General features: G+C 43.1%; 2 protein-coding genes across 7 annotated transcripts in view; one reads left to right on the top strand and one right to left on the bottom strand.

Moving 5' to 3' along the window:
* The window catches only part of SGCB (sarcoglycan beta), a 30,424-nt gene extending 7,207 nt beyond the window's left edge, over positions 1-23,217 (bottom strand). Inside the window, exons 1-5 of one of the 4 annotated variants that reach the window (XM_042936406.1) lie at positions 22,982-23,217; positions 22,768-22,879; positions 14,698-14,928; positions 4,651-4,860; positions 528-713 (exon numbers count right to left, since the gene is read on the bottom strand). In XM_042936406.1, the coding sequence (XP_042792340.1) occupies positions 528-713; positions 4,651-4,830 (366 nt within the window). In that variant the 5' untranslated portion in view covers positions 4,831-4,860; positions 14,698-14,928; positions 22,768-22,879; positions 22,982-23,217. Of the gene's footprint in view, positions 1-527; positions 714-4,650; positions 4,861-10,334; positions 10,381-14,697; positions 14,929-22,767; positions 22,880-22,981 lie in introns of those variants that run through there. The other 3 variants (XM_042936405.1, XM_042936404.1, XM_042936403.1) reach the window with 3 other exon arrangements.
* A 107-nt stretch (positions 23,218-23,324) lies between these two features.
* The window catches only part of SPATA18 (spermatogenesis associated 18), a 36,214-nt gene continuing 32,260 nt past the window's right edge, over positions 23,325-27,278 (top strand). For 2 of the 3 annotated variants that reach the window (XM_042936401.1, XM_042936400.1), the window contains exon 1: positions 23,326-23,678. In XM_042936401.1, the coding sequence (XP_042792335.1) occupies positions 23,592-23,678 (87 nt within the window). In that variant the 5' untranslated portion in view covers positions 23,326-23,591. Of the gene's footprint in view, positions 23,679-27,278 lie in introns of all 3 variants that reach the window. The other variant, XR_006201957.1, reaches the window with a different exon arrangement.

Below are 27,278 nucleotides of genomic sequence, written 5' to 3'. Positions count from 1 at the left end.
GTCTGTCCCCTCTCTATCCACTTGGGAAAAGAGGGCTTTAGAATGAGGGCTTATGTGCTTGTTTGCTTACGCTGCTCTGCACAAATCCATGGGTCACAGGGCATATAGACCTAGGCCTAAGATGGGCGGGGGGTGGTAAGAATACCTCCTTGAGGTTCTATTCCATCAAAAACCTATGTTATAGCAGCCACTTGGCATGGGCTGCCACAGACTAGACTGGCATATTCTCTTCCAGCCTCCAGAAAGTAGAGGGTATTCCAACCTGGGAAGGTGCTTCGTGTGCTGGTTACCTCGTGTGGAGGAGAGAGAGTACGTTCTGTATTCTCCTAGTAATTAATCTACCACAAAAAAGGATACCACATTCAGATATTAAGAAAGCATGTTACATTAATAGATTGTAAGACCAACAATATTATTAAATAGGCTTATGGACAGTCTCTCAAGGAAAATACCCATTTCCAAAAATCAACACTGGGTTTTTACTAAGAATTTTTCTCTAATGTCCCTCAACCAATGTGGTAACTTACAGGCTGGTTGTTGCCCGTGATGACCAAGTTTTCATTCCGCCTTCCTCCTACTGTGCTCTTATAAAGAGGATGTATGACTCCCATGTCAGATACTTGCTTAAACCGAAGCAGGCCACTTTCGTGGAACTCCATGCTGTCACAGCCGTTTGGTCCGATGCGGATCACAGCCCAGATAACAAGTGTTATCTAAAAAAGGAAACAAGCCCCTTGTTGATAGGTCACGTACATTTAACATAACTGGAAGAAAACAGAAAAGATCATTGCCAAAATGTCTCATCAGTGGTACGAACACATCAATTGGTTTTCCACCTATCAACGAAACCAACTTCATTTTTATCAAGGCAAATAGCCAAGAGTCAAAAAAAAAAATGTGCTAAAAGAACAGTTTCTTATTTCTTCTGCTCCCTCCACATCTCGTCCAGGGACAACCACTTTCAGCAATTTTAGGTATTTCATCTAGAATTTATTTCGTATTTTTAAGTAATATGAGTATATTATTTCTTCACTCATCATTTTTAGGTTTTATCTATTCATTTCCTACTTTACCAGATGAGAATTTATCTCATTTTTTCTCCCCCAATCTCAAGTCTTGGCTGGATCCATGTTCAGAATTGTCAGTATTACGAACATGTAAGTATTTTTCAATCCTAAACCAAATACTGTAACTAAGAGAGCAGTTCGTTTCTTGTACTCTGTGTCTCCTGGAGTTTCATATTTCTCTTTCTTTAGCATCAGACCAAGGTTGGTGAGTTTCTTTGGAAGCCTGACTGAATCTTTTCAAAACCTCTGATGTTTCTGTAAAATGTCACTCAGTAAAATGTTCTGAAAGCCCAAACCTCTCAGATAGTTTATTCTACTGGCTCTAGTTTTCTGTCTCAGGAAATCTTGCCGGAACTCTTATATTCTTGGTCCAGTCTGTTAGCCCTGGGTCTGTTACACAACTGTAACCATGAATTTTTCCTTCACTTTCATGCTGGAACTTCCTTGTCTTTCTCCAGTGCTAGATACCCAGTTTGCTGTGTCCTTTCCTTCAGCTTTCTGGGAGTTAATGACTTCTTTTGGTGAGCACCTCCTCCAGTGGCCTCCTTAGAAAGAATCTATGTGAAGGAAATTTTGAGAGTGTGCATGGTTAAAAAATGTCTCTGTAAGCCCTCAACATTTGGTGGATAGTCTAGCTTGATATATACATTCCTAGGTTTGGTGTTATTTTCTCTCTAAATTTTGAAGGCCCCTGCTTTCTGGTTTCCAGGGCTGCATTTGAGGGGTCCGATGCCTGTGATTTTGTATTCTTCATGCATAACCTGTTTTTACTTTTCCTGTGGAATATTTTAGGATCTTCTCTTTATCCCTGTTTTCTTAAATTTTACAGTAATTGCCTTGGTGTGCATCTTTTTTATGCATGACACTGCACCCAGAATGGTAGTTTTCGATCTGTTTTAGGAAATTTTCTTGATTTGTTTGGTAACATTCTCCCCAGTGTTCTTTCTTCTCTCTTTCTGAAACTCCTATTAACAGAATGTTACACTTCCTCGATTGATTCTTTAATTTTGTTGAACTTTCTGGAAGGGTTCCTTTTATCTTCCAATCTTTCTCTCTCTCCATCCACCCATCCATCCATCCCTGTGTATTTCTACAAGTTCTTCCTTATTCTTTAATCACTCCTTTTTAATGGCATGCTATTCTTGTTCCATGGATGTAATATACTCTTATTTCTCTGAAGATACTGATTTTAATTTTTTGTTTTCTGCCATTCATCACATTTTCTCTCTCTGAATTCTATTTCCCTACGGCTTGGGTGTTTTTGGTCTCCATCATTTTCTCAGTTCTGGGAGCTTTCCAAAAAATCTATTGATCCCTGGTGGCTCAGTGTTCATATTTAACACTGAGGCTTAAAAAAGCGCATAGAAAGTTCTCTGTGTGGGGTGGGCTTGTGGTAGACAGGCTTCAGAGTACGAGATTAGGTGGCTTTTTCACTGCGACCTGCCAAGCGTCAATATCTACAGGTCTTTCCTCCACAGAAGGCTATTTCATGTCTTGCCTGGGGTACATGTGCCTGGTGCCGGGGAGCTGGAGACAGAGGACAGAGACAGCAGACAGATGGAGCTGGAAACAGTCTCAGCGCTTCCAGGATTCAGACTTCCCTGCTTCCGGAATGGAAAACCATCCCTACCCTCTTCTGCACAACAGTATCCTCAGGCAGGAAGAATCCCCTCCCTTCTGTAACACACTGTGTGGGGTTAGGAGGCATAGTGGCCTCACTGCTGGCTGGAAGGGTGAGGAAGGCTAGGGATCTCATGGCTCCTCCTATAGGTTTTTCAAACAAGCTGTTTTCAGTTCCTGCCTCACTCCTGCTTTTCAAAATACTTGTATTTCCAATTCCTGAGGCAATCCCGATGATTCTGCAAGGCACTTTCATGAACACACCCTGCAGCCCCCTCCTCAACACACACAAGCAGTTTCTCTTCTCTGATAAGTTATTTGCCGTTTCTCACCCTGCTTTTTGGTCTTCATGTATTATGGTTTAGGATTTCAGTTGCCTCTTGCTCTCTTTCCAGATATTTCTGTTTGTTGACATTGCCATCTTAGGATGAGCTTTTTAAACGGGATGGGAATAAAAAAAGTCTTCATTCTGCCATCTTAACCAGGAGTTTCCAATAAAATAAATTTCTAAAATAAGATAATTTCAGAATATGTGCTCCCAGTATTTATAATACCAGCTCTTTTCAATGTAAGGGAAGAATTCGACACAAATGTTTTGGATGTATATAACGGGCTGGCTTGAAAGTACTGGAAGTCAAAAATAAAGTAAACGGAGTGACTTTAGAACTGCTGCAGCCCATGCTCACGACCAGTCTTAGTTATACCAAAAACTACCCTCTGAAAATGTCATCTACACACATGCCAGAGGGTTTCAAGTTTAACCCTCAGAGAGTTACAACCTTGGATTAAGTCTTCTTTCAAAAAGCAAGTATCTTAGGAAAAGGCAACATAGTAGGTCCTCAGCACCTTAGTGTAAACTGGCCTGCCACATCCTTTCATTCTTTGACAACAGAGACTTAAGACTATAAAATATAACCCTTTGCTGTCAAACAAGGGTTTACAATTTTAAAACCTAGTTGAGGAGGTAAGACTTCATGTAGGAAAAGCTGAATGAAAACAGAAAGGATTATTATTTTTTAGGACAGATGAAGGCAGTAAAGTCATGGTGCAAAGGTCTCTTCTGCTGAGTTGACTTTACCCTTGCAAAATTTAAGCCATTTAAAATACTCCATGAACATTTTCTTCTACATAAAATTAATACATGGCAATATGAGCGTACTAGGTAACATTTACGACAACTCAATAAGAGGTGCAAACTTACTGTTATAAAATAAGTCACAGAGATGAAAAGTACAGCACAAGGAATACAGTCGATAACACTGTAATAATGTTGTAATGTGACAGATGGTGACCACACTTACGGTGAGCACTGAGTGCTATACAGAACTGTCGACTCCCCATGTTATACATCTGATACTAATAAAATACTGTATGTTAACTACACTTCCATAATAAATAAAAAAAGAAAAGGCTAGTGGGTCTTTCCTAAAAGTATTTAAAAGATGGAATCTCCTGTTGTCTTTCAAAGTATATATCAGAAGAAGGAACATCTGATAAAACGCACTCTTGGTTGTGAAATTAGGAAGACAGGATTCTGTCATATAATATTTTGGAGAGTAAGCAAATCAGGGGCTCTTTATACAAACTGTAAAGGGTAACTGTGCATCTAAAAAAAAACCTTAAGAGATAAAACACGTATAGAAAAGCAGAAAGAGGGCTTCAACAAGAAATTATAGAAAGTCCATGATTTCACTGAAAAATTCCCCATGGTAATTAAAACAAGAAAATTCTGGGGCGCCTGGGTGGCTCAGTCAGTTAAGTGTCTGACCTCAGTTCAAGTCATGATCTCACGGTCAGTGAGTTCAAGCTCCACATTGGGCTCTGTGCTGACAGCTCAGAGCCTGTCTCCCTCTCTCTCTCTGCCCCTTCCCTGCTCATGCTCTGTCTCTGTCTCTCAAAAATGAATAAACATTAAAAAAAAATTAAAAAAAAAAAACAAGAAAATTCTGTGGCAGATACTTACGATTAAATTGATGACAGCCAGGATAAACAAGAGGATAATCACACAGATGGCTAAATTGCCCTTTCTCCCTCTCAACCCCGTTTTATGGAGGCGATCTTCATCAATTGGAATATATCCGGCTTTAAAATTACTATTGTGCTCCTTATTGACATTCCTCCTCTCGACAGCCTTCTCACGCATGGACTTCTTTACGGGACCATTGGAACTTTGCTGAAAACAAAATACAGCACAATGGAACAGCCATACCCACTCCTTTCGACGCATTTATTTATGAAGTGCAAATTCCTACCTAAAGAAAGCTGAACTGGTTAGTGATATATTTGCCATAAATAAACTTTAAGGTGTTGAGTTGCAAGCTCCAACTCAAGACATTATTTTGCTTGGAGGAATAGTAGAGAAGAACCGTTAGTGAGACTATTTGATAACATATCTCCACTCTCTGCTCTGAATAGTCCCATTGTCACTAAAGTGCACAGCTAGCTCATTTGGGTTAAGAGTTGACACAGACATTCCACAGTCGGTAATCTTTTTTTTTTTTTTTTAAGTTAATGACTTACAATGATTTGTTTCATTATATATATTTTTTCATTTATAGGAAAAGAATTTGGAAATTCTGACACACTTTGCTGTTTATGACCCCAATTGGCTAAAGATAATATTATCTTAGATCAGTAGTTTTCAAAGTATGGGCAGGGGGGCCCCGGAGGAGCCCTTTGAACTCTTTCAGGAGACTGGAGGGTAAAAACTATCTTCAAAACAACACCAAGATGTTATTTACTTTTTTTACTCTCCTTCTTTCGTGAATGTTCAGTGATTTCCAGAGGCTAAATATGTGATGACATCACTGCTCTAACAACTAATGGAATGTGTGCTTGTGTATTCCTGTGTTTCAAATTTTCACAGGTTTAATTTCTAATATAATAGGCATCAATGGATATAGCCCACATAAACAAAAGTTCTTTGGGATCCTCAGTAACTTTTAAGGGCATAAAAGTAACCTGAGACCAGAAAGTTTGAGAGCCTCTAACTTAGACTATGGTTGAATGATATTTTTGGTAATACATCAGAAACACAAAATGGGTAGAAATGGATACTGCCCAACTTACATATATGTTAGAGCTCTGAGACAATTTATTTTTTGAATAGGCATTTATTAAACACTTTATGCTTAAACACTAGTAGGAATACAAAAATAATATAGGACAGGATCCTTATCCTCTAGATGTTACACGTTATTAAAACAGTTAGCGATGCAATAAATTATTCTGTATGTTCAGGTGCCAAAATCAATAGTCTGGGCAACACATGCTGTGGAGTCCAATGAGAGGAGAAACAGGATGGCTTGGAGTATTTTTTCAAGGAAACAGGAAGTAGGTGGTCAGAGCCGGCAATGTAGGGAGAAGAAAGCTGCAAAGTAGGGCTGGTTGGGAAAATTCCTGGCCTGCTGGGTACAAATTCCAGTCTTCCTCTCTGTTTAACTTGGAGTCACTGGAGGTTTATGAACATAAATGACATATATTTCAGGATCCTAAACATGCGGGTGTTTGTAGGAGAGATCGGAACAGGAATACCAGTTAAGTAGGTTGTTGGGCGACGTTGTCATAATGGAGGTTAGAGGTAATGAGGTAATGAGGGCCTGAACTAAGGTGGGATGGAAAAAGACAGATTGAAAAGATACAAAAAAATAAAAATAAAATAAAAAATAAAAACATACTTCAAGAGAAGAGTTAACTGAATCTGCAGCCAGCTTCAAACAATCCCGTGTTTACTGAATGGTGACTAGTGAAGTATGGAGAATGAAGGAGGGAGAAGATTCTACATATGCTGCACTTAAACTGAATGAGAAATAACCTCGTGACTCAAAGGCAAGGGGAAGGCAGGGATGGGGTATTAGGTCAGTCTGGGCTAGAGACAGAGATTTGAGATCCTTAGCCTTGAGGTAAATTAAATCCACGAGTGCATCTTCTTACTGTGCAAAACAGTATACAGGAAAGAGAACAAAGAGCCAAGGACATGGTCTGGGGAAAATTTAAATGTGCAGCTATAGTGGGAAATGAGGACTACAATGAATGGTAAGAGAACCAAGCATGTGCATTGTTGTTGAACTTGCTTTGTTAAGAAGTGCTTCTGTGACTTTCAAAGACGAACTCTAAGTAGCAAATGGGTAAGCAGGAAACAGCCTGAAAAGATGCCACATGTGTGTATCTATTTTTGAGTCCAGAAAGAGAAAAGAGGAAAGAGAGGACTGTAGCTAGAGAATTACGTACACTCAGAAGAAAACTGTGTTTTCAGTTTTGCTGTGTCTTCCTCTCCTCTCCGTGCAATTTGGGGGAAGACTCGCCTATTTGACCGCAGAGGGAAAGATGCCAAGCGGGGCAAAGGCCAAAGGTCTCAGAGCGGGGCAGGATAATGGAGGAAATGAGATCCTTCAGGAGGCAGGAAAGAAGCTGACACAGAGTACATGAGAAAAGATAATCTTTAAGGATAGGCTTCGCTGAAACAGTTCACACCCAGAAGAGAAAACATCTTCTTCTGGGATGGAAAAGGCAAGGTCATCTGCCAAGGAAGAGTGGAGACGGCTACTGGAATCTTATCACGGCGGCCGAGGCAGCAGGCTGGTTAAGGGATTGTGGAAAATGGAAAAGGACAGGAATAATCATTGTGAGTAATGCAGCAGGTAAAAATTTTTTTTTAATTCCACAAAGTGGTAAGGAAGGCAATATAGAAGACGCCTCAATCTACTACCAGATTTTTTTTCACAAGACAGGTTGCTGAGTATCATGTAAGTTGTGTGTCTGCATGAGGTGCAACATCTAGGAGGGTACACTGACATTGCAGACCTCTTAGAGCTGAATGTTCATTTTGAAAGTATTTGGGCTGAAGGTATTGAATACCTTAAGGAAGGTGTGCTTTCTTCTAATTTTCACAGACACAGTAGGGGCAACTTAAAAGTCAGGGCTTGAATACAGGTCTACATAGGAGAGGGGGCAAAACTGATCCCTCCTGGGAGGCATTCTTTACTCTTCTCTGCCAATTCATGTACATCATTATATTCAATTTGATGCATTTATAATTCACTGAAGAGTTACTATATGCCAGAGGCTCCAGATCACCAAGACAAGCAAGCCATAGCACTGCTCTCAGTGAACTTCCTCACAGGCCAGGACAGTAGACAGACAGGTCACTAACAATGCCAGTTCAACATGGCAAGTGCAGGAGTAGCAAATACACTACTGACACGGTACAAAAGAGGAACGTAACTCTACTTAGCAAGCAGGGGCATCAGGTGAAGGTTTTTAAGAAAGGCTGAGATCTCACTCGAATTTTGGGAGGATAAATGGGAGTTAGCCAGGCAAAAGTGCAGAGAAAGGTATTCCAGGCAAAGGGAACAGCATAGAAACTGTGACTACAAGTCACATCAGTATGAATTGATTTTGGTAGTTTCTGTGGACCGTGAAAAGGAGGAGTACAGAAATGGGGCAAAGAATAAGGTGCGAGATGTGGGTAGGTGCCAGTAAATGAATGGACGTAAGTTACCATGTCAAGAACAACGGACTTTATCCTGAAGGTTATGGGGAACCACTGAAGATTTAAAATAGGTTAGTGATACAATCAGATCTGCGTCACAGCAAAATCAAATTCATGTGCCAAAAAGAGATCAAGTGCAACAGAAGAGTTCAGAGATGAAGATGTCAACAGCAGGTTTATCTAACAGTCCAAAGAAGAGCTTGACTGAGCTTTAGATGAAGAGATGACGGGGAGAGGCATTAAGAGGAAGATTCTCTCTCTCTGTCTCTCTCTGCCCTTCCCCACTCATGATCTTCGTCTGTCAAAATAAATAAGAAACATTAAAAAAAGATGATGAACTACAGAACCTGGTGACTGACTGGCTGTATGTGACACAGACGATCTAAGGCGACTCCCAGGTAGGGCCTGCTACATAATGTGTGGAATCCAGGGACAGCAGAGCGTTAAACCAAGTGTGGGTCCTTTCTGAGCTCCCTTAAACTGGCCCTGCTCTCAAGTTTCTAGCTCGGTTAACCAAGTGAATGGATGGTTGTAGCCCTTTTTTAAAATTATTATTTACTTTTTTTTGAAAGAGACACTATGAGCGGGGAAGGGACAGAGACAAAGCAGAAAATCCCAAGCAGGCTCTACACTGTCAGCACAGAGCCCGATGCAGGGGCTCAAACTCATGAACCGTGAGATCATGACCTGAGCTGAAACCAAGAGTTGGATGCTTAACCAACTGAGCCACCCAGGCGCCCCTGGAGCCCTTTTAATGGTAAATATGATGAGATCCAATTTTGTACATTTTTCAGTTTGGGGTGCATGTGGAAAATTCAGTTCACGGTGGAGACATAAATGCTTTACTCTGAAGTGACACTAAGGAATGGGCCGCTCTGCCCAGTTTCTGTGTAAAGCGAGAATAGAACCTTGGTGGAAACTCCAGAGCATTCATAAGTGATGTGGATGAAAAAAAAGAACAGGCTGAAACAAGAGCTGATAAATCAGGAGGGAAATGTGGAAAGCCAAGGAACAATTTTAGTCTCAACAACTCCCAGAAGCTGTGTCTCTGTTCACTTTCACTCATTCCTTTAGGTTTTATACTGTTAGATCTGTAGCTTGCCCCTGTGGCTGACTTTTCTGCACTTAATCTGACTTGAAGCTCCTTGAAGGCAGATTTCATGTCTTCTGCTTTCTATGTCCCTTGGAATGACTGTTCCGGTTATATATCTCTATTAGGTCCCTAAAAGCAGTCAATTAGTTAAGAAGGTCTTTTCTGGGAACAGAATGCTGGCAACTTGACTCCAATTTATTCTTCCAACGATGTTGAAGAATGAGACTTTTTCAAAGGAAACTACCATATCATAGTTTTGTAAAGGGAATAACAGTTAAGGAGAAAGTGACTATGAAAACTATTTTTATTTTAACAAAGACCCTAGCAACGACAGGTATGTATATGTAACAGATGCATGCATATATGCGTATACATACGTAGAGCTCGCTTTGGGGAGGAATAACAGCCTTTTAAACTACTCTACGTTACAAGTTTACCATGCAGATCAGGAAATACTTGATAAAGATTTAGTAAATAATTTTAAACCAACTGGACAGGAGGCAGTTTTAAACTGGTGACTAAATCTCTAAAACCAAAACGGGAGGAGAAACCTGATGTCTGCATATCGGGGATGGCAGACACAAGAAGTGGCCGCAAGCTGGCACCCAGGCAACAGCTGACTGTTTCTTGGCGGGTGTCAGGGAAGCCTCCCCGCTCACAGGCTGAGGCTATTTTTACCCGAATCTTCGCTGGCCACCGTGCCGGGCACGTCTCCGGCACGTCCTGGCGCAGGCTCCCGCCTGCCACGGCCGCCTCCCCGCCCCTCAGGCGGCGACCCCTCCTCAGCCCGGCCGGGGGGCAGCGGGCCTGGCCGAGGGCCGCGGCTTGCTCCCCCTCCTCCGCCCGGAGCCCCGGCCCGCGGTCCCAGGCGGCCCTCGCCAGCATCCCGGGCTGCGGACAGCTCCTCCCGCCCGCTCCGCCCCCCTGGAGCCCGGCCCCCGGCCCCGGCGCGCCCTCGCGTCCTGGCTGCCTCCCCCGGCAGCCAGCCCCGCGGAGGGCCCCACCGGCAGGACCCGGGCCTCCCCTGTCTCTCCTGCCCCCGGCCGCGGCGGGGCTCCCAGACCTGCTCGGCCGCCGCCGCCGCCGCCGCTGCCGCCATCTTCCCGCGCCTGGCGCCGCCGCTCTCAGCGCCGCGGCCGCACCCCTCGCGCCTGCGCCTGCGCCTTGGCGTGGGGTGGGGGTTGGGGGGAGCGCCGCTCGCCGGCTTCGAGCCCCGCCCCTCGGGGGGAGGTTTGGAGTCCCGGGCGCCCCTGCATCCAGGGCTGTGGCTTCGGGGCGCGTCTTCCGGGGCACAGGTATTCACGCCACCTCGGGCCGCTTCTGGGTTCTACCCAAGAGGCGCTTCAAAAGAGGAGGGCGCCGCTCCCTTCCCCCTACGTTGCCGTCACGGAGAGCTGGTGCCGTCCTCCTTGGTTGATGGGCCGGGGTCTCCCTGGCCAGGGTGGGAAGGGGCGTCTTGGAAAGGACCCGGGGACGGGCGGTAGTGACAATATACACGGACGTTGACAAGTTGCCAATTAGCTAAAATCTTGGAAACTGAGCGTCTTCAAGGAGGACAGAAAATCGCTTTAGGGATGCTTCTTAACTTCAGAGGGCCTATGAAGTCTGGCGCTTTCTTCTGTGGTACTGGGGGTGGATTTTCCATGTAGTAATGGAGACACTGTTGTCCGGGGCGCTACGTCTGGGGAACCTAATTTAACAGATATTCTCTGCACACCCGGAACGTGCCATCCAAAATGCACAAGTACTTTGAGTTTACATTCCTTGTTCCTTGTCAGTGTAATCCAACACTCCTCTTAGTTTGCTGTTACTTGTTTTTTTGTTTGGTTGCCTTTTTAAAATGCAGTGAGGGCAGTAGCAACCAAGGTTGCTGTTCCTCAGGTAGCTGAAACAGACTTCTAGAAAGCATCTTTGGGCCCCAGGGCTGTCTAAGTCAGCAGGAAACACAAAGAGACCAGCTGGCAATAGCTTTCTTTCTCTAGGAACTAGGTCAGTTTTGCTTTTTGATGACTGGAGCTGTTATTTCGCTGCTCTGCTTGCTATACATCAGAAATTGCTGTGAAGTTTAAATTAGGTAATCTGTCGCATAATAAATCCCTCACAAACTTTTCCCGTCTCTCCTGATTTTGGCTGATGCCAGTAGCACACTGGTCATCAATCTCTGTGCATCTTCTTTCCTGAATGCTAGAACCACTGACTCACATCTCTCTGCTCAGTCCTGCTGGGATCTCTAGGATAAACCTGCATCTTAACCAGGACTGTAAATTACAGCCCAAAGCTCTTGGAGTCAGCAGTAAGTCTTCAACACTCTGGCTCTGGTCCCAGAGCTGAGTTATCAACTCAGATAACTGGGCTTTTGACTGATCCTCAGCTCCTGTCTCCAGCTCTGGTACCACAGTCCTTACATCCTATATGTTTTGCCCCTTTTTCCTCTGCTTGGAGAGAGCTTCTCTTTCTCTCTCTGGCAAGCGCACTCTTATTCATCCTCCAAGAATCCGTTCAAATGTCACATTCCCTCTAAAGCCTCCCCAGGCTTCCACAGGCAGTTTTTAGCTGGTCCATCCCCTAATTAACTGTGCTGTCTTTTGTAGCACTTTATGTGACATTGTATTTTATCTTGTTTACCTGTCTGATGTCACCTGAAAGATGGGGAGCTCTATCTGGAAGGCTCATGTCTTACATATCCTTTTACTTGCAATGCCCAGCATAGCGAAGAAACTTCGTAAATGTTTTAGAAATCTGCCTGACACCCCACTTTCTAAGACCAGAAGCCCTGCCTTTATTTTGCCAACTTCTCTTCCACTTAGGTGGTGAAATACCTGACAACTAATTTTCTTGATGCCAAATGCCCCCTGACTCTCTGAAAAATCACCTTTTCTTGGAGTCCTTATTGCTGATCTCCAGCTGACAGGACACTTCACAATTCTTCTTGATGTCAATTGCTGTAGTCTTTAAAGAGATTCAGTATACTCACATGACCCCATAGTTAATGTGGGTCATTCCCAAATGTGTTATCTTCAAGCTTTTTTGGATCTTGTTTTGTAAATAACATGTAGAGTCTACACATACCTGGGAATGTCTCTCTAATTACCCTGACAATCTCATGTTTAGGTCATGTTATCCCCATTTTACAAATGAAGAAATCAAGACTCATAGAGGTTAAAAGCCTACCAAGTTTTCAACCAATACAGAGCCTGGATTGAATTTAGGTCTATCTGACCTACAGCCTTTGCTCTTTCTGCCACATAACACAGTCTTTAATTTTGCATTTCCTTTTGCCTGTGGGCATGCAAACCAAGGCTAGAGTTCTGGTCAGATTATGAAGACAGTTATCCCTTCATTCACTTTATAATGCGTTGAATAGTGTCCCCCTATGAAGATATCCAAGTCTTAATCCCCAGTACCTGCAATTGTGATGTTATTTGGAAATAGGATCTTTACAGATATAATTAATTTAAGGATCACCCTGGATTTAGGTTGGGTTTTAAGTCTCATGACCGGTGTCCTTAAAAGAAGAGGAGAGGACAAAGACACAGAGGAGAAGATGATGTGAAGACAGAGGCAGAAATTGGAGGGGTAATGTTTCTACAAAGCAGGTCATGCAAAGACTTGTCACCAGAAGCTAGGAGAGAGGCCATGAAACAGATTCTTTCAGAAGGAACCAACCCTGCTGATTTTCTGAATTCTAGCCTTCAGAACGGTGAGGAGATAAAGTTCTATTGTTTGAAGCCATCAAATTTGTGCTAATTTGTTACAGTAGCCCTTCAACACATCCAAAAACTGAACTGAAAATCTTTCCCCTCAATCTGCTCTTTGTGTATTCCTTAGTGAATGGCACTGGCACCTGGTCAGAAACCTTCAAAGTCATTCTACACTATTTGTAGTGTGATCTTCCTTCCTTCCTTCCTTCCTTCCTTCCTTCCTTCCTTCCTCCTTTCCTTTCCTTTCCTTTCCTTTCCTTTCCTTTCCTTTCCTTTCCCCTTCCTTCCTTCCCTCCTTCCTTTTTCCTTCCTTCCTTCCTTTCCCCCTCCCTCCTTCCTTCCTTTCCCCTTCCTTCTTCCTTCCTTCCTTCCTTCCTTCCTTCCTTCCTTCCTTCCTTTTCATTCCTTCTTTCCTTTCCTTTCTTTTCTTTCTTTCTTTCTTTCTTTCTTTCTTTCTTTCTTTCTTTCTCTTTCTAGAGTGTGCAAGTTGGGAAGAGGGGCAGGAGAGAGAGAGAGAAAGAGAGAGAATTTTAGGCAAGCTCATGCTCAGTGTGGAGCCAATGTGTGGCTTGATCCCATGACCCTGGGATCATGACCTGAGCCAAAATCAAGAGAAGGACACTGAACCGATTGAGCCACCAAGGTGCCCCTGATCTTTCTAAAATCATGACGCTCTTCATCCCAAACTTTAAAATCCTCCAATAACTTTCACAATGAAAATTAAATTCCTTTTATTAGCACATAAGGTTTCGTACTTCCTGGTCCCCGTCTACCTTTTTTTAGCCTCATTTCCCGCCTCTTCCACAAACTCATCCTCACTCCAGCCTTGTGCGGTATTTGCAGTTCCCATCTATTTGCCTGAATGCATCAAGTTCTTAGTATCTCTATGCTTTTGCATATGTGGATATTTCCCTATTTTATCTAGCTATTCTCCTACTTGTCCACCAAAACTCAGCTTAAGAGATACCTCTTCTGGGAAGCCCTTCTTAATCTTTCTCCTCATCACAAAACTCTGATTTTTGTGGCCCTCTGTGTGATCCTCAGCAGGCCTCTGTGATCACATTTATCCTTGTACAAGGGAATTTTTTTAGTTGCCCATCTGTCTTATTTATGAATGCATACCTCCCTAAATTCTAACCCTCTTTAAAAGACCAGCCTCAGTCCCACTTCCTCCTGAAAATTACAGCTAATCATTATTGCTTTCTCTTTGTAATTGTTATGGCACCAATTTGCTATGATGCCCCCTTGATACTTAATAATACACTGTTTTGTGTTATTTTACTTTTCGTGCATGTATGGTTCACTCCCAAGTAGATTATAAATTCATTACAAAGCAGGGGCAATGGGGTACCACTTTTGTGCTCCAAATCTTGAACACACTGGGAACCAAGTACGTGATATGTACTTAATAACTCTGATGAGTGAATATGAGATTAATTTGTCCTACTGGGTAAAAAATATTACTAGCATCTAAGTGTCTTTGACGTATGTTCATGCTGATGCTCACTGTGCATTACTCCAGAGAAGAACGTCATTAACCCTCAAATCTGTGTCTCCTAAGCATTTTTCTGGGTCCAGCACGGCCCCAAACTTCACTTCTAGGAGCTCCAACATGATATAAAAAAGAGACTCAAACATATCATTTTTCTGTTTACAGCTGTTTGCTGCTTCCCCATTGCCTACAAAATAATGATCAATTTCTTTAGCCTCATATACAGGACTTACCACAGCTGAATCCAGGACTGTCTTCCCAGTCTTGTCTCTGATTCCCTGAATACCCTACAGTCACGCTGGATGAGCATTCATCATTCCCTGCCTCTCCAGGGAATTTCATGCCTCTTTGCTACTGTCCATTCTGTTCCACCTTCTCTTCTCGGTGAACTTCTCTCCATCCTTCCAGAGCTGGCTCTAAATGTCACTCTCTTCCATAACTTCCTCTGAGCCTTTCTTTAGGGGCTGGAGGAGGAAGTAAGGGAAGAGTCAGTATTTCCACGGAGTATTTTATATATTATTGTAACGTGTCACATTGACCTATAGTTGCGTATCTGTCTTCTGAAAAGATTGTGAGATGCTCAGGAGCAGGAACCGAGTCTAATCCTACCTTATGATTAAGGCAGATGTTTGGTTGCATGAGAAATTCAGTAAATTCTGATCAAATGTGATGAAAAAAGGCTATTTCCACATTCTTCATTTTAGGGACTGCCTTCGTGCTGTCCCAGATCCTCTCTTGTGATGCTTAAGGACATCTTACAGTGTAGACCATACCCATAATGCACATTTGCAACAGCTTAACATATCTTAAGTACACCCCTTCAATGGCCATTTTCACAGAGCCAAGTATTTGCCATGGCATTTAGCTGGCAGAGCTGAAAAGGTTGAAAGCAAGGATGCCTCAATATTCCATTATAATAATGGAAACCTGGGTTAGATATGAGGGGTATATTGTGGCTCTCAAAAATCACACCAAATCAGCTTTCTTTTTTTATTTTTTTTATTTTTAATGTTTATTTATTTTTGAGAGAGAGTATGTGTGCGGGACGGGCAGAGATGGAGACAGAGGATCCTAAGCGGGCTCTGCGCTAACAGCAGAGAGCTCAATGCGGGGCGCGAGCCCATGAACCCGTGAGGTCATGATCTGAGCCAAAATCAAGAGTCAGACGCTGAACCGAGGGAGCCACCCAGGTGCCCCTTTCCCCTGCTCCTAATCTGTATTTGCTACAAATGCTCTGAGTTATTTAGGTGCTAAGGTGATACAGTTGTGATATATTAAAATTCTCCTCTTGACCTCAGCCGTAGCAATCTCTTACTCAACACATCCCCAAAGGCAAGGGAATTAAAAGCAAAAGTGAATTACTGGGACCTTATGAAGATAAAAAGCTTCTGCACAGCAAAGGAAACAACCAACAAAACTTAAAGGCAACCAACGGAATGGGAAAAGATATTTGCAAATGACATATCGGACAAAGGGCTAGTATCCAAAATCATGAAAGAGCTCACCGAACTCCACATCCGAAAAACAAATAACCCAGTGGAGAAATGGGCAGAAAACATAAATAGACACTTCTCTAAAGAAGACATCCGGATGGCCAACAGGCACATGAAAAGATGTTCAACGTCGCTCCTTATCAGGGAAATACAAATCAAAACCACACTCAGATATCACCTCACGCCAGTCAGAGTGGCCAAAATGAACAAATCAGGAGACTATAGATGCTGGAGAGGATGTGGAGAAACGGGAACCCTCTTGCACTGTTGGTGGGAATGCAAATTGGTGCAGCCGCTCTGGAAAGCAGTGTGGAGGTTCCTCAGAAAATTAAAAATAGACCTACCCTATGACCCAGCAATAGCACTGCTAGGTATTATCCAAGGGATATAGGAGTACTGATGCATAGGGGCACTTGTACCCCAATGTTTATAGCAGCACTCTCAACAATAGCCAAATTATGGAAAGAGCCTAAATGTCCATCAACTGATGAATGGATAAAGAAATTGTGGTTTATATACACAATGGAACACTACGTGGCAATGAGAAAAAGTGAAATATGGCCTTTTGTAGCAACGTGGATGGAACTGGAGAGTGTGATGCTAAGTGAAATAAGCCATACAGAGAAAGACAGATACCATATGGTTTCACTCTTATGTGGATCCTGAGAAATGTAACAGAAACCCATGGGGGAAGGGAAGGAAAAAAAAAAAAAAAGAGGTTAGAGTGGGAGAGAGCCAAAGCATAAGAGACTGTTAAAAACTGAGAACAAACTGAGGGTTGATGGGGGGTGGGAGGGAGGGTAGGGTGGGTGATGGGTACTGAGGAGGGCACCTTTTGGGATGAGCACTGGGTGTTGTATGGAAACCAATTTGACAGTAAATTTCATACATTAAATAAAAAAGAAAAGAAAAAAAAATAAATAAAATAAAATATTCTCCTGATATACAAAAAAAATAAAAATAAAAAATAAAATAAAATAAAATAAAATAAAATTTTCCTCTTGTTTTTCTGATTTAACCAATAATGGACATGGAATAATTTTACGGAAAATTCCCGAACTGTGGCTGTGAGCAGGGAATGCTTACTGGTACGACGCAAGAAATATCCCTGCGTCTGTCCAGTGGTGGAAGCTGCCCTCAATTCGGATCCCAACCAATTAGTTCTTTCTCCAATGGGTGGTGGGTTTTCTTCTCCTTTTTAAATCCTTTTCCTTTTTTTTTTTTTTTTTTTTAAGTTTATTTACTTATTTAGAGAGAGCACATATGCATGCATGTGAGCGGGGGAGGGGGCAGAGAGAAGGAGAGAGAGAATCCCAATATCCCAACGTCTGTGCTGACAGGGCAGAACCCAATGGTGGGCTCGATCCCATGAACCCCAAGATCATGACCTGAGCCGAAAGAAAGAGTCGGACACTCAACAGATAGAGCCACCCAGCCACCCCTGAATCTTTTTTCTTTTTAAATCTTTCCTGCTACGTAGCAGAGAGCAAAAAGGACCAAGTGAAGCTGATAAAATGAGTACGGGGAGCGCTCAGATTAGAGAGCAATGAGTAAACTGGCAAATGAGCGTCTTGCTACCTGTGAGTAGAGACAGTGCTTCGGCAATGCCACCAGTAAAAAAAAAAAACTGCAGTTAAAGGAAATTTCTTGCAAGTTGGTGAGAAAAGTTTAAAAGACTCTCTTCAGGTGGTAATAGGTCCCAACCTAAAGAATCGAGGTCCTTGGGGCGCCCGGGTGGCTCAACTGGTTAAGAGTCCAACTTCGGTTCAGGTCATGACCTCACGGTTCGCGGGTTCCAGTCCCGCATTGGGCTCTGTGCTGACAGCTCAGAGCCTGGAGCCTGCTTCGGATTCTGTGTGTCCCTGGCTCTCTGCCCCTCCCCCACTCGTGCTCTGTCCCTTTCTCTCTCTCTCTCTCTCTCAAAAATAATAATAAACATTAAAAAAAAAAAAGAGAAGCGAGGTCCTAATACAGACAGCTGTAGGGCAAGAAGAGCACAGAGCACAGAAGGGGAGCAGGGGCGCCTGTGAAAGCATCCAGGCTAGAGCAGAAAAGAGTATTCTTTTAGGCACACTAAGGGTGCACAACTGTCCTCAGTGAGGAAGAACTGGAAATTATGATGAGGATCCCACTGTATATCCTTGTAGTTTATTGCGTATATTTATATTTAGTGTAGCATGGAACCACATATACGCCCCTCACTACGCTGAATGGCTTCAGTTAACCTTGTTGGCTTCTTAAAATCCCAAATTTAAAATCTGCTCGGCTGATCGATGCAGGTAAAATTCAGAGTGGACAAAATGAAGGACTTTCAGAAAGTCTGTTCCATCCAGACATTTATTATTTGACTCTTCTCTAGAACCAATGGCCCCTGGCTGGGTGGTAGAATTATGATGCCATAAAAACAACCAACTGGCTATTAAATTTGCTTTCTTTTGTCTCAACAGGATTATGACATCAGGTAAAAAGCAGCCAATCATCTCCTCCCTCCCTCTCTCTTTTTTTCTCTCTCTCCCTTTCTTTCTCCCTCTCTTTCTTTTTTCTCTTTTCTTTTCTTTCTTTTTCTTTCTTTCACTTTTTATGAACAAGTCAGCTCAGCAGACTTTTACAGAGGGCCTAGACTGTGTCTGTTAATGTGCTGAGGAAAAGCTAAACAAGCCTCTGTCCCATTTCTTCAAGAAGCTCACAAACTTAATGGTTGAACATCCGACTTCGGTTCGGGTCATGATCTCGCGGCCCATGGGTTCGAGCCCCGCATCCGGCTCTGTGCATCAGCCAGCTCAGAGCCTGGAGTCTGCTTCAGATTCTGTGTGTGTCTCTCTCTCTGCCCCTGCCCCACTCATGCTCTGTCTCTCTCTCTCCAAAAAAAAAAAAAAAAAGAAAGAAAGAAAAGAAAAGCTCACAATCTTATCCAGGAGGCAGACAAGCAAGTTTAGAACAGTGTGATAATTGCAACAATATTAACATGTCCACAAGTAAAAGAAAGAAAGCATGAAGAAGAGCTGGATGAGCTCTGAGAGACTGGGGGTGGTGGGGGGGGGGGAGTTTGGAAGAATTTGTCAGTTTCAGTTGGGTTTAAATTTATTAAAAGTGCAACTATAGAGAACCCCCTTGTCTATTTCCTGGAGGTTAGGTATATTAGTTATTCCAGCAAGCCTGCAGAATAAACTGTACTCAAGAAAAATGCTCCGCTTTTGGTGACTGACTAAATGCTCTCTGAATCAAGGCCTGGCCCAAACTGAACTTGTGAACGAAAAATTGGAATAAAGGGTGAGATTTGCCCAGTCTGAACCTAACCAGTATGTTAAAAGAAACAAACAGAGAACAACCAGCGCTAAAGGATGTCAGAACTGCAACAGATCTTAAAGCTGATCTAGTCCACGTTTTTCAGTATGTAGATGGGGAAAAAATGGGGTTCAGAGTGATTAAAGACTTATGTAAAGTCAATGGGGCGCCTAGGTGGCTCAGTCGGTTAAGCGTCTGACTTCGGCTCAGGTCATGACCTTGCGGTTGGTGGGTTCGAGTCCTGTGTCAGGCTCTGTGCTGACAGCTCGGAGCCTGCTTCGGATTCTGTGTCTCCCTCTCTCTCTGTCCCTCCCCTGGATGTCTGGATGGAACAGCCTTTCTAAAAGTCCTTCATTTTGTCCACTCTGAATTTTACCTGCATCGATCAGCTGAGCAGATTTTAAGAGACAGTCATGCTCTGTCTCTCTCTGTCTCAAAAATAAATAAAAACATTAAAAAAAAAGACTTATGTAAAGTCACAAGAAACCTGACTACTTGGCAGAGGGTGACATAAAGCAAGAATGTCCATTATGATCCAAGTTTATTGTTCTTTCAACTTCTTCAAAGTACCGGATAGTGTACGACAAAAGAAAAACTTGTTTCCTTTTTCTTTCCAAATAATCGCCTCGTTGATAATATCCTAAAATAATCAAACTGAGACAAAAGTAGAGCATCAAAGTAGCGTCTAAATAGAGCTTTGACTAATCTGATAGTTCTTCCATGTATAAAAAAGTAGGTTTTAAAAATAGAATTTCTACATAATTGTCTGCATAGTTGTAATCTGAAGCATATGGATTCTTCTTTCATTAGCAACACAGACTGTTTACACTCCAGGCTCTAGTTCTCTCTTAGATTGCTAGCCAGCACCCATCAAAAGCTCTCTGGAGGGGATCATTATTAAGGGCACTTATGAGGATGTCCACTTGTTCTTATTCTGGTATGGAAGTTCCAAGTTTGTATCAAGTAACATCACCGGAGAGCTAAGAAATGGGATGTCAATTGCTCGGCCCTCTCTTTGATGACAGGTGTTCTAGCATTACCCCCTTGGCATTGATCAAAGAAAGGTGACTGCAAGAGACAATCATATCAAGACTGCTTCTGTATTTTCTAGAAAAAGTGGGGGAGGTATCAGAGACACCATCATCTGTATTGGTCTAGGCTCTTTGGAAAAGGGTAAGCATTATTGTGGAATCGGTACCAGGCACAGGTGTTTCCATTCAAAGAAGTGGTATGTGTGTGTACTTTTAAACTCAAATAATAATCATTATAAAAGTCATTTTCCTTTCCGTGTTGGCTTCCACGAGGTACAGATTAAATGTTAAATGAAGCTCGATCTTAGTACACAGGTTTACATTGGGGGCATGTTTGCTTTTTCCACTAAAAAAATATTTCTATAAGTCTTTTACTGTAAGTTATCTCAGGTCCTCTTTTAGATGTAGTGGGGAGTAAATAATGAATAAATACATAACACATTTCCTCTGTTTTGGGTCATTGATGACTATGCAGCTTTGTTATCGATAAACATGAAGTTCCTACTACACATAAGCACATGCTCCAGAGTTCTGGGGAAACCAAGAGGTACACGAAATGACTGCAGGCCTTAAGGGTCTTGAATCCACCTGTAGGGCTAGAGCATATGGAGAGATAAATAATATCAGGTAGCAAATTCTAAACAGATTTCAAAGATCCATTCTATCTGAACACCCTATAAGACTACTAAATTAGTCATTTGGATATTTGGTCAAAAAGCATTCCGTTTTGAATCAGCTTAAATATTGATATTTTGGCTAACATTTTTCTGAAGGTGGCAAAATTCTCGGGTAACTTTGCTTCTGAATAAGTTTTCACAGAAGTAATTAGTGTTAATGGTAGAAGTTCAGAAAACCAGAAAAGTACAAAGGAGCAAATTAAAATAATCTACAATAATGCTTTGGGTGCTTATTGTATAATATAACACATATACAATACATATAATTCCGTGTCCTGCTTTTTTCACTTTATACAGTGAGAATTCCCGGGTACTAGATGTTCTTCATTAACAAGATTTCTTTTTCTTTTTAATGTTTATTTTGAGAGACAGAGAGCACAAGCAGGTGAGGGGCAGAGAGAGAATCCCAAGTAGGCTTCATGCTGTCAGTGCAGAGCCCAATGCAGGGCTTGAACTCATGAAACATGAGGTTACAGCCTGAGCTGAAACCAAAAGTCCCAGGCCTAACTGTTGGAGCCCCCAGGCGCCCCTCTTCAGTAATAAGATTTCTATTGTGCAACGTTTCATTGAAGGATTTACCCAACAATTACCCTATTGTTTCCAACCTAGTTTTCTTTATTAAATATAACACTGTGATCTACATTGTAGTAATAATGATCATGCTTTTATGAAGCACTTACTATTGTATATGCCAAACACTATTAAACACTTCATACAAATCATTTTGGTCTCTTAATAATCCTGTGGATTAAGAACTATTATCCCTTGTTTGTAGATAATGTAACCAAGGAGTAGCAGTTAAAGAGCCCACAGCAAGGAAGAGAATTCAACCCCTAATCTGACATAAGTAAATATTCCAAATTGTTTTTTATGAATAAGTAAATAGGACTATTCAAAGATTCCCACTGCCTACTGAAACATGCAGTTATTGGCTCCAAATTAAGAAATTTGTGGGATTTTTCTCCATTCTCTTCCTCCTTCTTTTTATTTTTTTAAAGGAAGAAAGTTTCTAATGAATATTTAGTGGGTTTTTCTTTTACTTTAGTAATAAATAATCTACTATGATAAAGTATGTTACATACCCTTAGAGCCCTTATTTTTTCTTTTGTTTTTACTGAGAAATAAAGGACATATAACATTCTACTAGTTTCGGGGGTACAACATAATGATTCAATATTTGCATATATTCTGAAATGACCCACACAATAAATTTAGTTAAAATTCATCGCTATGCATACTCACAATTTTTTCCTTGTGATGAGAACTTTTAAAGTTCTGATTTTGTTGGCTACAGAAAATAGTAGGAACACAGGCTCCAAAAACGAGCCTCTCAATTTTATTTATTTATTTATTTATTTATTTATTTATTTATTTATTTATTTATTTTACCAGCCTCTCGTTTTTATTGGAGGACAGTAAAACTACTGTAATTAAGAGACATAAGAAAAAAAAGAGGTGGTAAAATTCTGAGTATTACTGTCCTGGGACATGAGCAATGTTCATGTATTTTCAAGTACCTACAGAAAGAGAACTGAACCAAACTAGCTAGCTGAGGCCCGGCTCCACTCCTGCTGTTGTAATGACTAGAAAAGGATGGTTTACACTCAGCTCATCATTTGATGCATATAAAAGAAGGGTTTCTAAAGTGCTTTAAGGATGGGTGAAACGGTTTCATTTCTGAAGTAGTTGAAACTATCCTTGTGGCCAACACACCCTTTTGACCTAGTGCCAAATTGGTTTGATTTTTCAAAAAGTTTCAGTTAGAGAAGGAGAATTAAATGAAACTTTGGAGTGCTCGACGATTCTAAAAATATTACCAAATCTTTCCTAAACTCGAGGGATGAACTTTAGTTGGTGAACATCTTGGAGCTTGAGATCTGCCGACTTGACCCACCGAATCCTAAGTGTTACAAAGGAACCACTGAAGGTCTGAGAAGTTAAATAAAGGAAGGGGTGAAACAGGTGCTTGCCTAACCACAATGTCAATGGACAAACAACCTTTGCCTTCCTAAGTAAGAGGCCTGCGGTTACCTCCAGCCCACCCTGCGGGTGCGTCTTAGTCCATCGAGGGACGGAGGACGCGGCCTCTGTAGTCTTAGCCTCTCCAGCCCCAGAGCCCACCCAGAGTCTCAGGGGCCTCGCGTGGCCTCGCCCTCGGCTAGCAGTAGTAGCAGCAGCAGCAGGAGGAGGAGCTGCGCCAGGGCGGGTGCCAGGACCCAGGAGCTGCCGGGAGGGCGGCTGGGTGGGCCCTGGGCGGGAGCTGTTGTCCCTGCAGCTCGCAGAGGCTGGCGTTGCCAAGGCGCTCGGGGCGCGCGTCCCTAGCAGCCGCCCGCCCACGTCAAAGTTTGTTTAATAATCGCCCAGGTATTTATGCCTGCGGCTCCGGGCAGCCGCCCGGGAGCCAGGACACCTCAGGGCAGCGGATAAGGCGCGGCGGCTGTGGCCTAGGGCACCTCCCCCCCGGCTTCCCGAACCCTGCCCGGTCCGACCCGAGGGGGAGGATGGAAGAACCAGCCGCGCTCTGAGCCCCTCAGGAAAATAACACCCTTCCGGCCACATCACCCCCGGTCGTGCGGAGGCCACCGCCTCGTCCCCTCCACGTCTCCATCTCCCAAAACAGGGCCGAGTGAAAAAGGGAGCGATGGCAGAAAATCTGAGAAAACTGGTCTCGAGCGAAACTTTACAATCGATGCACGACAAGCTAGAGTCCTGGCTGAGGGACTACAACGTGAGTCGGGGTGGGAGAGCCCCGGGAGGCTTTGATTCCTTTGCAGAACCTTCGGCCGGGGTTTCTTAGGGCTGGCTGGGGGAGGCCGCTTAGCAATGGCCAGGAGGTTGTGATTCCTAACCGTGACCCAGTCTCGGACCCGGATCGCGGGAAGGAAGGAAGGAAGGAAGGGCACCGGTCTGCTGGTGCCCTTTTCTCCCGTCGGCGCCAGGCGGCGCAGGGCTGGCATGGCCTGCGGAGAGCAATCTGGAGTCCCCTCGCGGATCGCACTCTGGAGTCCCCTCCCGGAGCGCTCATTCCGCCCAGCGGTAACCAAGGACGCTGGCGGCCCTAGCAACGGGAAAGATCCGCGGTCCGCCAGAGATCTGCCCCAGCCTACCACTTTCCTTTCCATCCCCTCCGCCAGCAATCCACCTCCCTACCCCCAACTCGAATTAGTTTTTTACTACACCCCTTGTCCTGCCTTTCCGCAAGTCCCAGAGGATACTCAGGGGTTGTATCACAATGTATTTTTTTTATAAAAATACTCCCAGGAGTTGTTAGCCAGAAGTCAGTGAAATGGACACTTGTCAACGTTGCTGGTTTCGTTTGTGTACTGATCTGCATGGCAGGTAGGGCACAGTTTTGACACCAAGGCAGACGTCCGGAGGCCTGTTGCCAAGGCATTTGTAGGAAGCAAATATTCTGTCGTCGAACCCATAAGCGCTCTTCAAGTCTCATTAAGCCTTACCCCCACTGTGGTTCGCGTTAACCGTCCCTGCACATTAAGTACAACTCAGCGTTGCACTTGGTGGATTTGATCCGTCCGTCTTAAATAGGACAGTCCCACTCGTGTGGCGAGTGCAGCGGTCAGGAAGACAGAGCTGGGCACTCGTGGACCCGGAATCAGCCCCCACCCCCACCCCACTCGAGTTCTAGGTCTGGCTCTAGATAGAACTAGCTGAACGACCTGGGGCAATTTATTTCACCTCTCTGGGTCTCCGTATCTCATCTGTTAAATAGAAGGGACTCAACCAGATGATATGTAGAATTCTTTTTCAGATCTCAGTTTTTAAATTTATTTTTATTAAAAAATTTTTTAATGTTTATTCATTTTTGAGAGAGAGGGACAAAGCATGAGCGAGGGAGGGGGAGAGAGAGAGGGAAACACAGAATTCAAAGCAGCTCCAGGCTCTGAGCTGTCAGCACAGAGCCCGACGTGGGCCCGAACCCACGAATCTGGAAATCATGACCACAGATGAGGAAGGCTGCTCAACTGACTGAGCCATCCAGACGTCCCAATCTCAATTTTTAAACAATTTAAATTGGTTTGTTTCTGAAGTCCCACCAGGAAATTCAACTAGATGCTGTGTGAGTCTCTGGGCTATCCCATTCACCCTTTGACCAGGGCTCCTATGGTAGACGGGAGCTCAAAGAACACCAACAACTTCCCCCTTGCCCCCTTACTAGGGTTCAGGGTTTACCACCTTTACCCACTTCTAAAGAACGAGCTCTGTGACTATTTTCTCCCCATCAAGATTGCAGGAAAATTAAAATTTACTCTTATTACATCTTACAGCATTTTCTTTTTTTCTTTTTCTTTTTCTCTTGTTATTACCCTGTGGCTTAAATAAAGGTTTATGTTTAACATTCAATAAATGTTAAGTGTTTAACAAAGATAACACTAGCGTTTGCGTCAAATTAAGTGATTGTTTTAGAAACTGCTCAGAAGTACTGAGAAATGCCAACGTTTATCACACTTAACTTTCTCAGTAACAGTGGTCCATCCCACTTGTCTGTTGTCACCGAAAGCATTTCAGTTAGAATCTCTCCCCTGTGCCAAGTCCCTCCCTCCACCTTTATAAAGACTGCACTCTTCGAGACCAATGCCTTTCCAAAAATTCTACGGCCATTTCCCCAGGCGATCGTTTCTCTCTGGCTCTCTAGTGTCTCTGTTGCATTTGACTGAGGACACTGCCATTCTTCTAAGGCTCTAATAATTTCTCTCCTTGCCTTACCCGCTTCCCTCCTCTGGCAGTTCGTCAAGACTTTAGGAATCTTCTCTTGGGCCTCCATTATTGCTTCTCTCTTACACATATGGCCATGAACCTCATGTCTGTATTTTCAGTTGTGCTATTGTCATCTCAAAACCAAATCAATCTAAAACCTACCTTAGTCTTGCCCATGGCTGGAACAGCGGCCTCTTTCCTGACTTCACGGTCTTCATCATGTCATACCCCACAAACTTTTCACCAGCTTAATTGGTTGGCATCTACTTTGAAATTCTCACAGAACCCTTTTACCACCTCTGCTGTAACCACCTTTGTCTACCTTCCATCATCGTTCATCTAGATTATTACAAAACTATCTCAAGGTGATTCTTCTAAATGTCAAGTCAGATCAAGTTACTTCTCTGATAAAACCCCCAGACTTTCTGGCCTACTCAGAATAAGACCCAAAATTCCTGCAATGGCCATCGAAATCCTACACAACTGTGCTCCTTTAGACTCTGACCTCATCTGTTGCTCCCTTAATCTATTCCAACAATACTGGTCTTGTTGCTCTAGAGTAAAGCTGTCCAATAGAACTTTCTATTATGGACACATTCTATACAGGCACTGTCCAATATGGTGGCCTATTTTCGTACTTGAATTGTGGCAAGTAGAAACCGAGGAACTGAATTTTAAATTTCATTTAAGTTTAGTTTAATTCCAAATAGTCACATATGGCTAGTGGCTACCCGATTGGACAGAAGAGTCTAGAGCCTGCCAGCCAGGCTCCTGCTTCAAGGCGTTTTGTACTCACTGTTCCCTTCTGCCTGGAAAGCTTTCACCTGTGCACATTTCAGTAGGAGAATAATGTCTTCACCTTATCTCCCCCTTCAAGTCTTTGCTTAAATGTCACCTCAGAAGAGACCACCCTCTTCACAATTGCAGTCTCCTAGCCCCGTCCCTGGCACTCGCTGTGTGCCTTCTCTGCTTTATTTCTTCTGTAATAGCTACATCTAATTTTTACTTGTTCTTTTATGTTACTGTCAATTTTTCTCCCTCCTCTTCCCACTAAAATGTAAGCTCCAGAGGGCAGAGATTTCTCCCTTTTCTGCTCATCACTGTATTCTCAGCACTTAGAATAATGCTTGGCTCCCAGCAGTTGCTTCATAAATAATGACTGACTGAATGCCACAACCATTCTCCCAGACACCTGGGTTCTTGGACTCATTTCTCTTCTTGAAACCTCATATCCAGTGTAGAGTTGAAAGTGATCCCCAGATATCTTTAATTCAGCCTTTATTAAAACTGAGTTGATGGGGCACCTGGGTGGCTCAGTCGGTTAAGTGTCCGACTTCAGCTCAGGTCACGATCTCGCGATCTCACGGTCCATGAGTTCGAGCCCCTCGTCGGGCTCTGGGCTGATGGCTCAGAGCCTGGAGCCTGCTTCCGATTCTGTGTCTCCCTCTCTCTCTGCTCCTCCCCTGTTCATGGTCTGTCTCTCTCTCTGTCACAAAAATAAATAAACGTTAAAAAAAAAATAAAAAAAAATAAAAAAATATTAAAAAAAAAACTGAGTTGAGGGCAAAAGACATGATTTCCAATTAGGGGCATAATTCAGAGGGTGCAAGTG

Source organism: Panthera leo, chromosome B1 (assembly GCF_018350215.1).
Source record: "Panthera leo isolate Ple1 chromosome B1, P.leo_Ple1_pat1.1, whole genome shotgun sequence".
Lineage (NCBI taxonomy): Eukaryota > Metazoa > Chordata > Mammalia > Carnivora > Felidae > Panthera > Panthera leo.
Note: the sequence above shows the minus strand (reverse complement) of the source record. Positions and strands in the feature narration are given on the sequence as shown.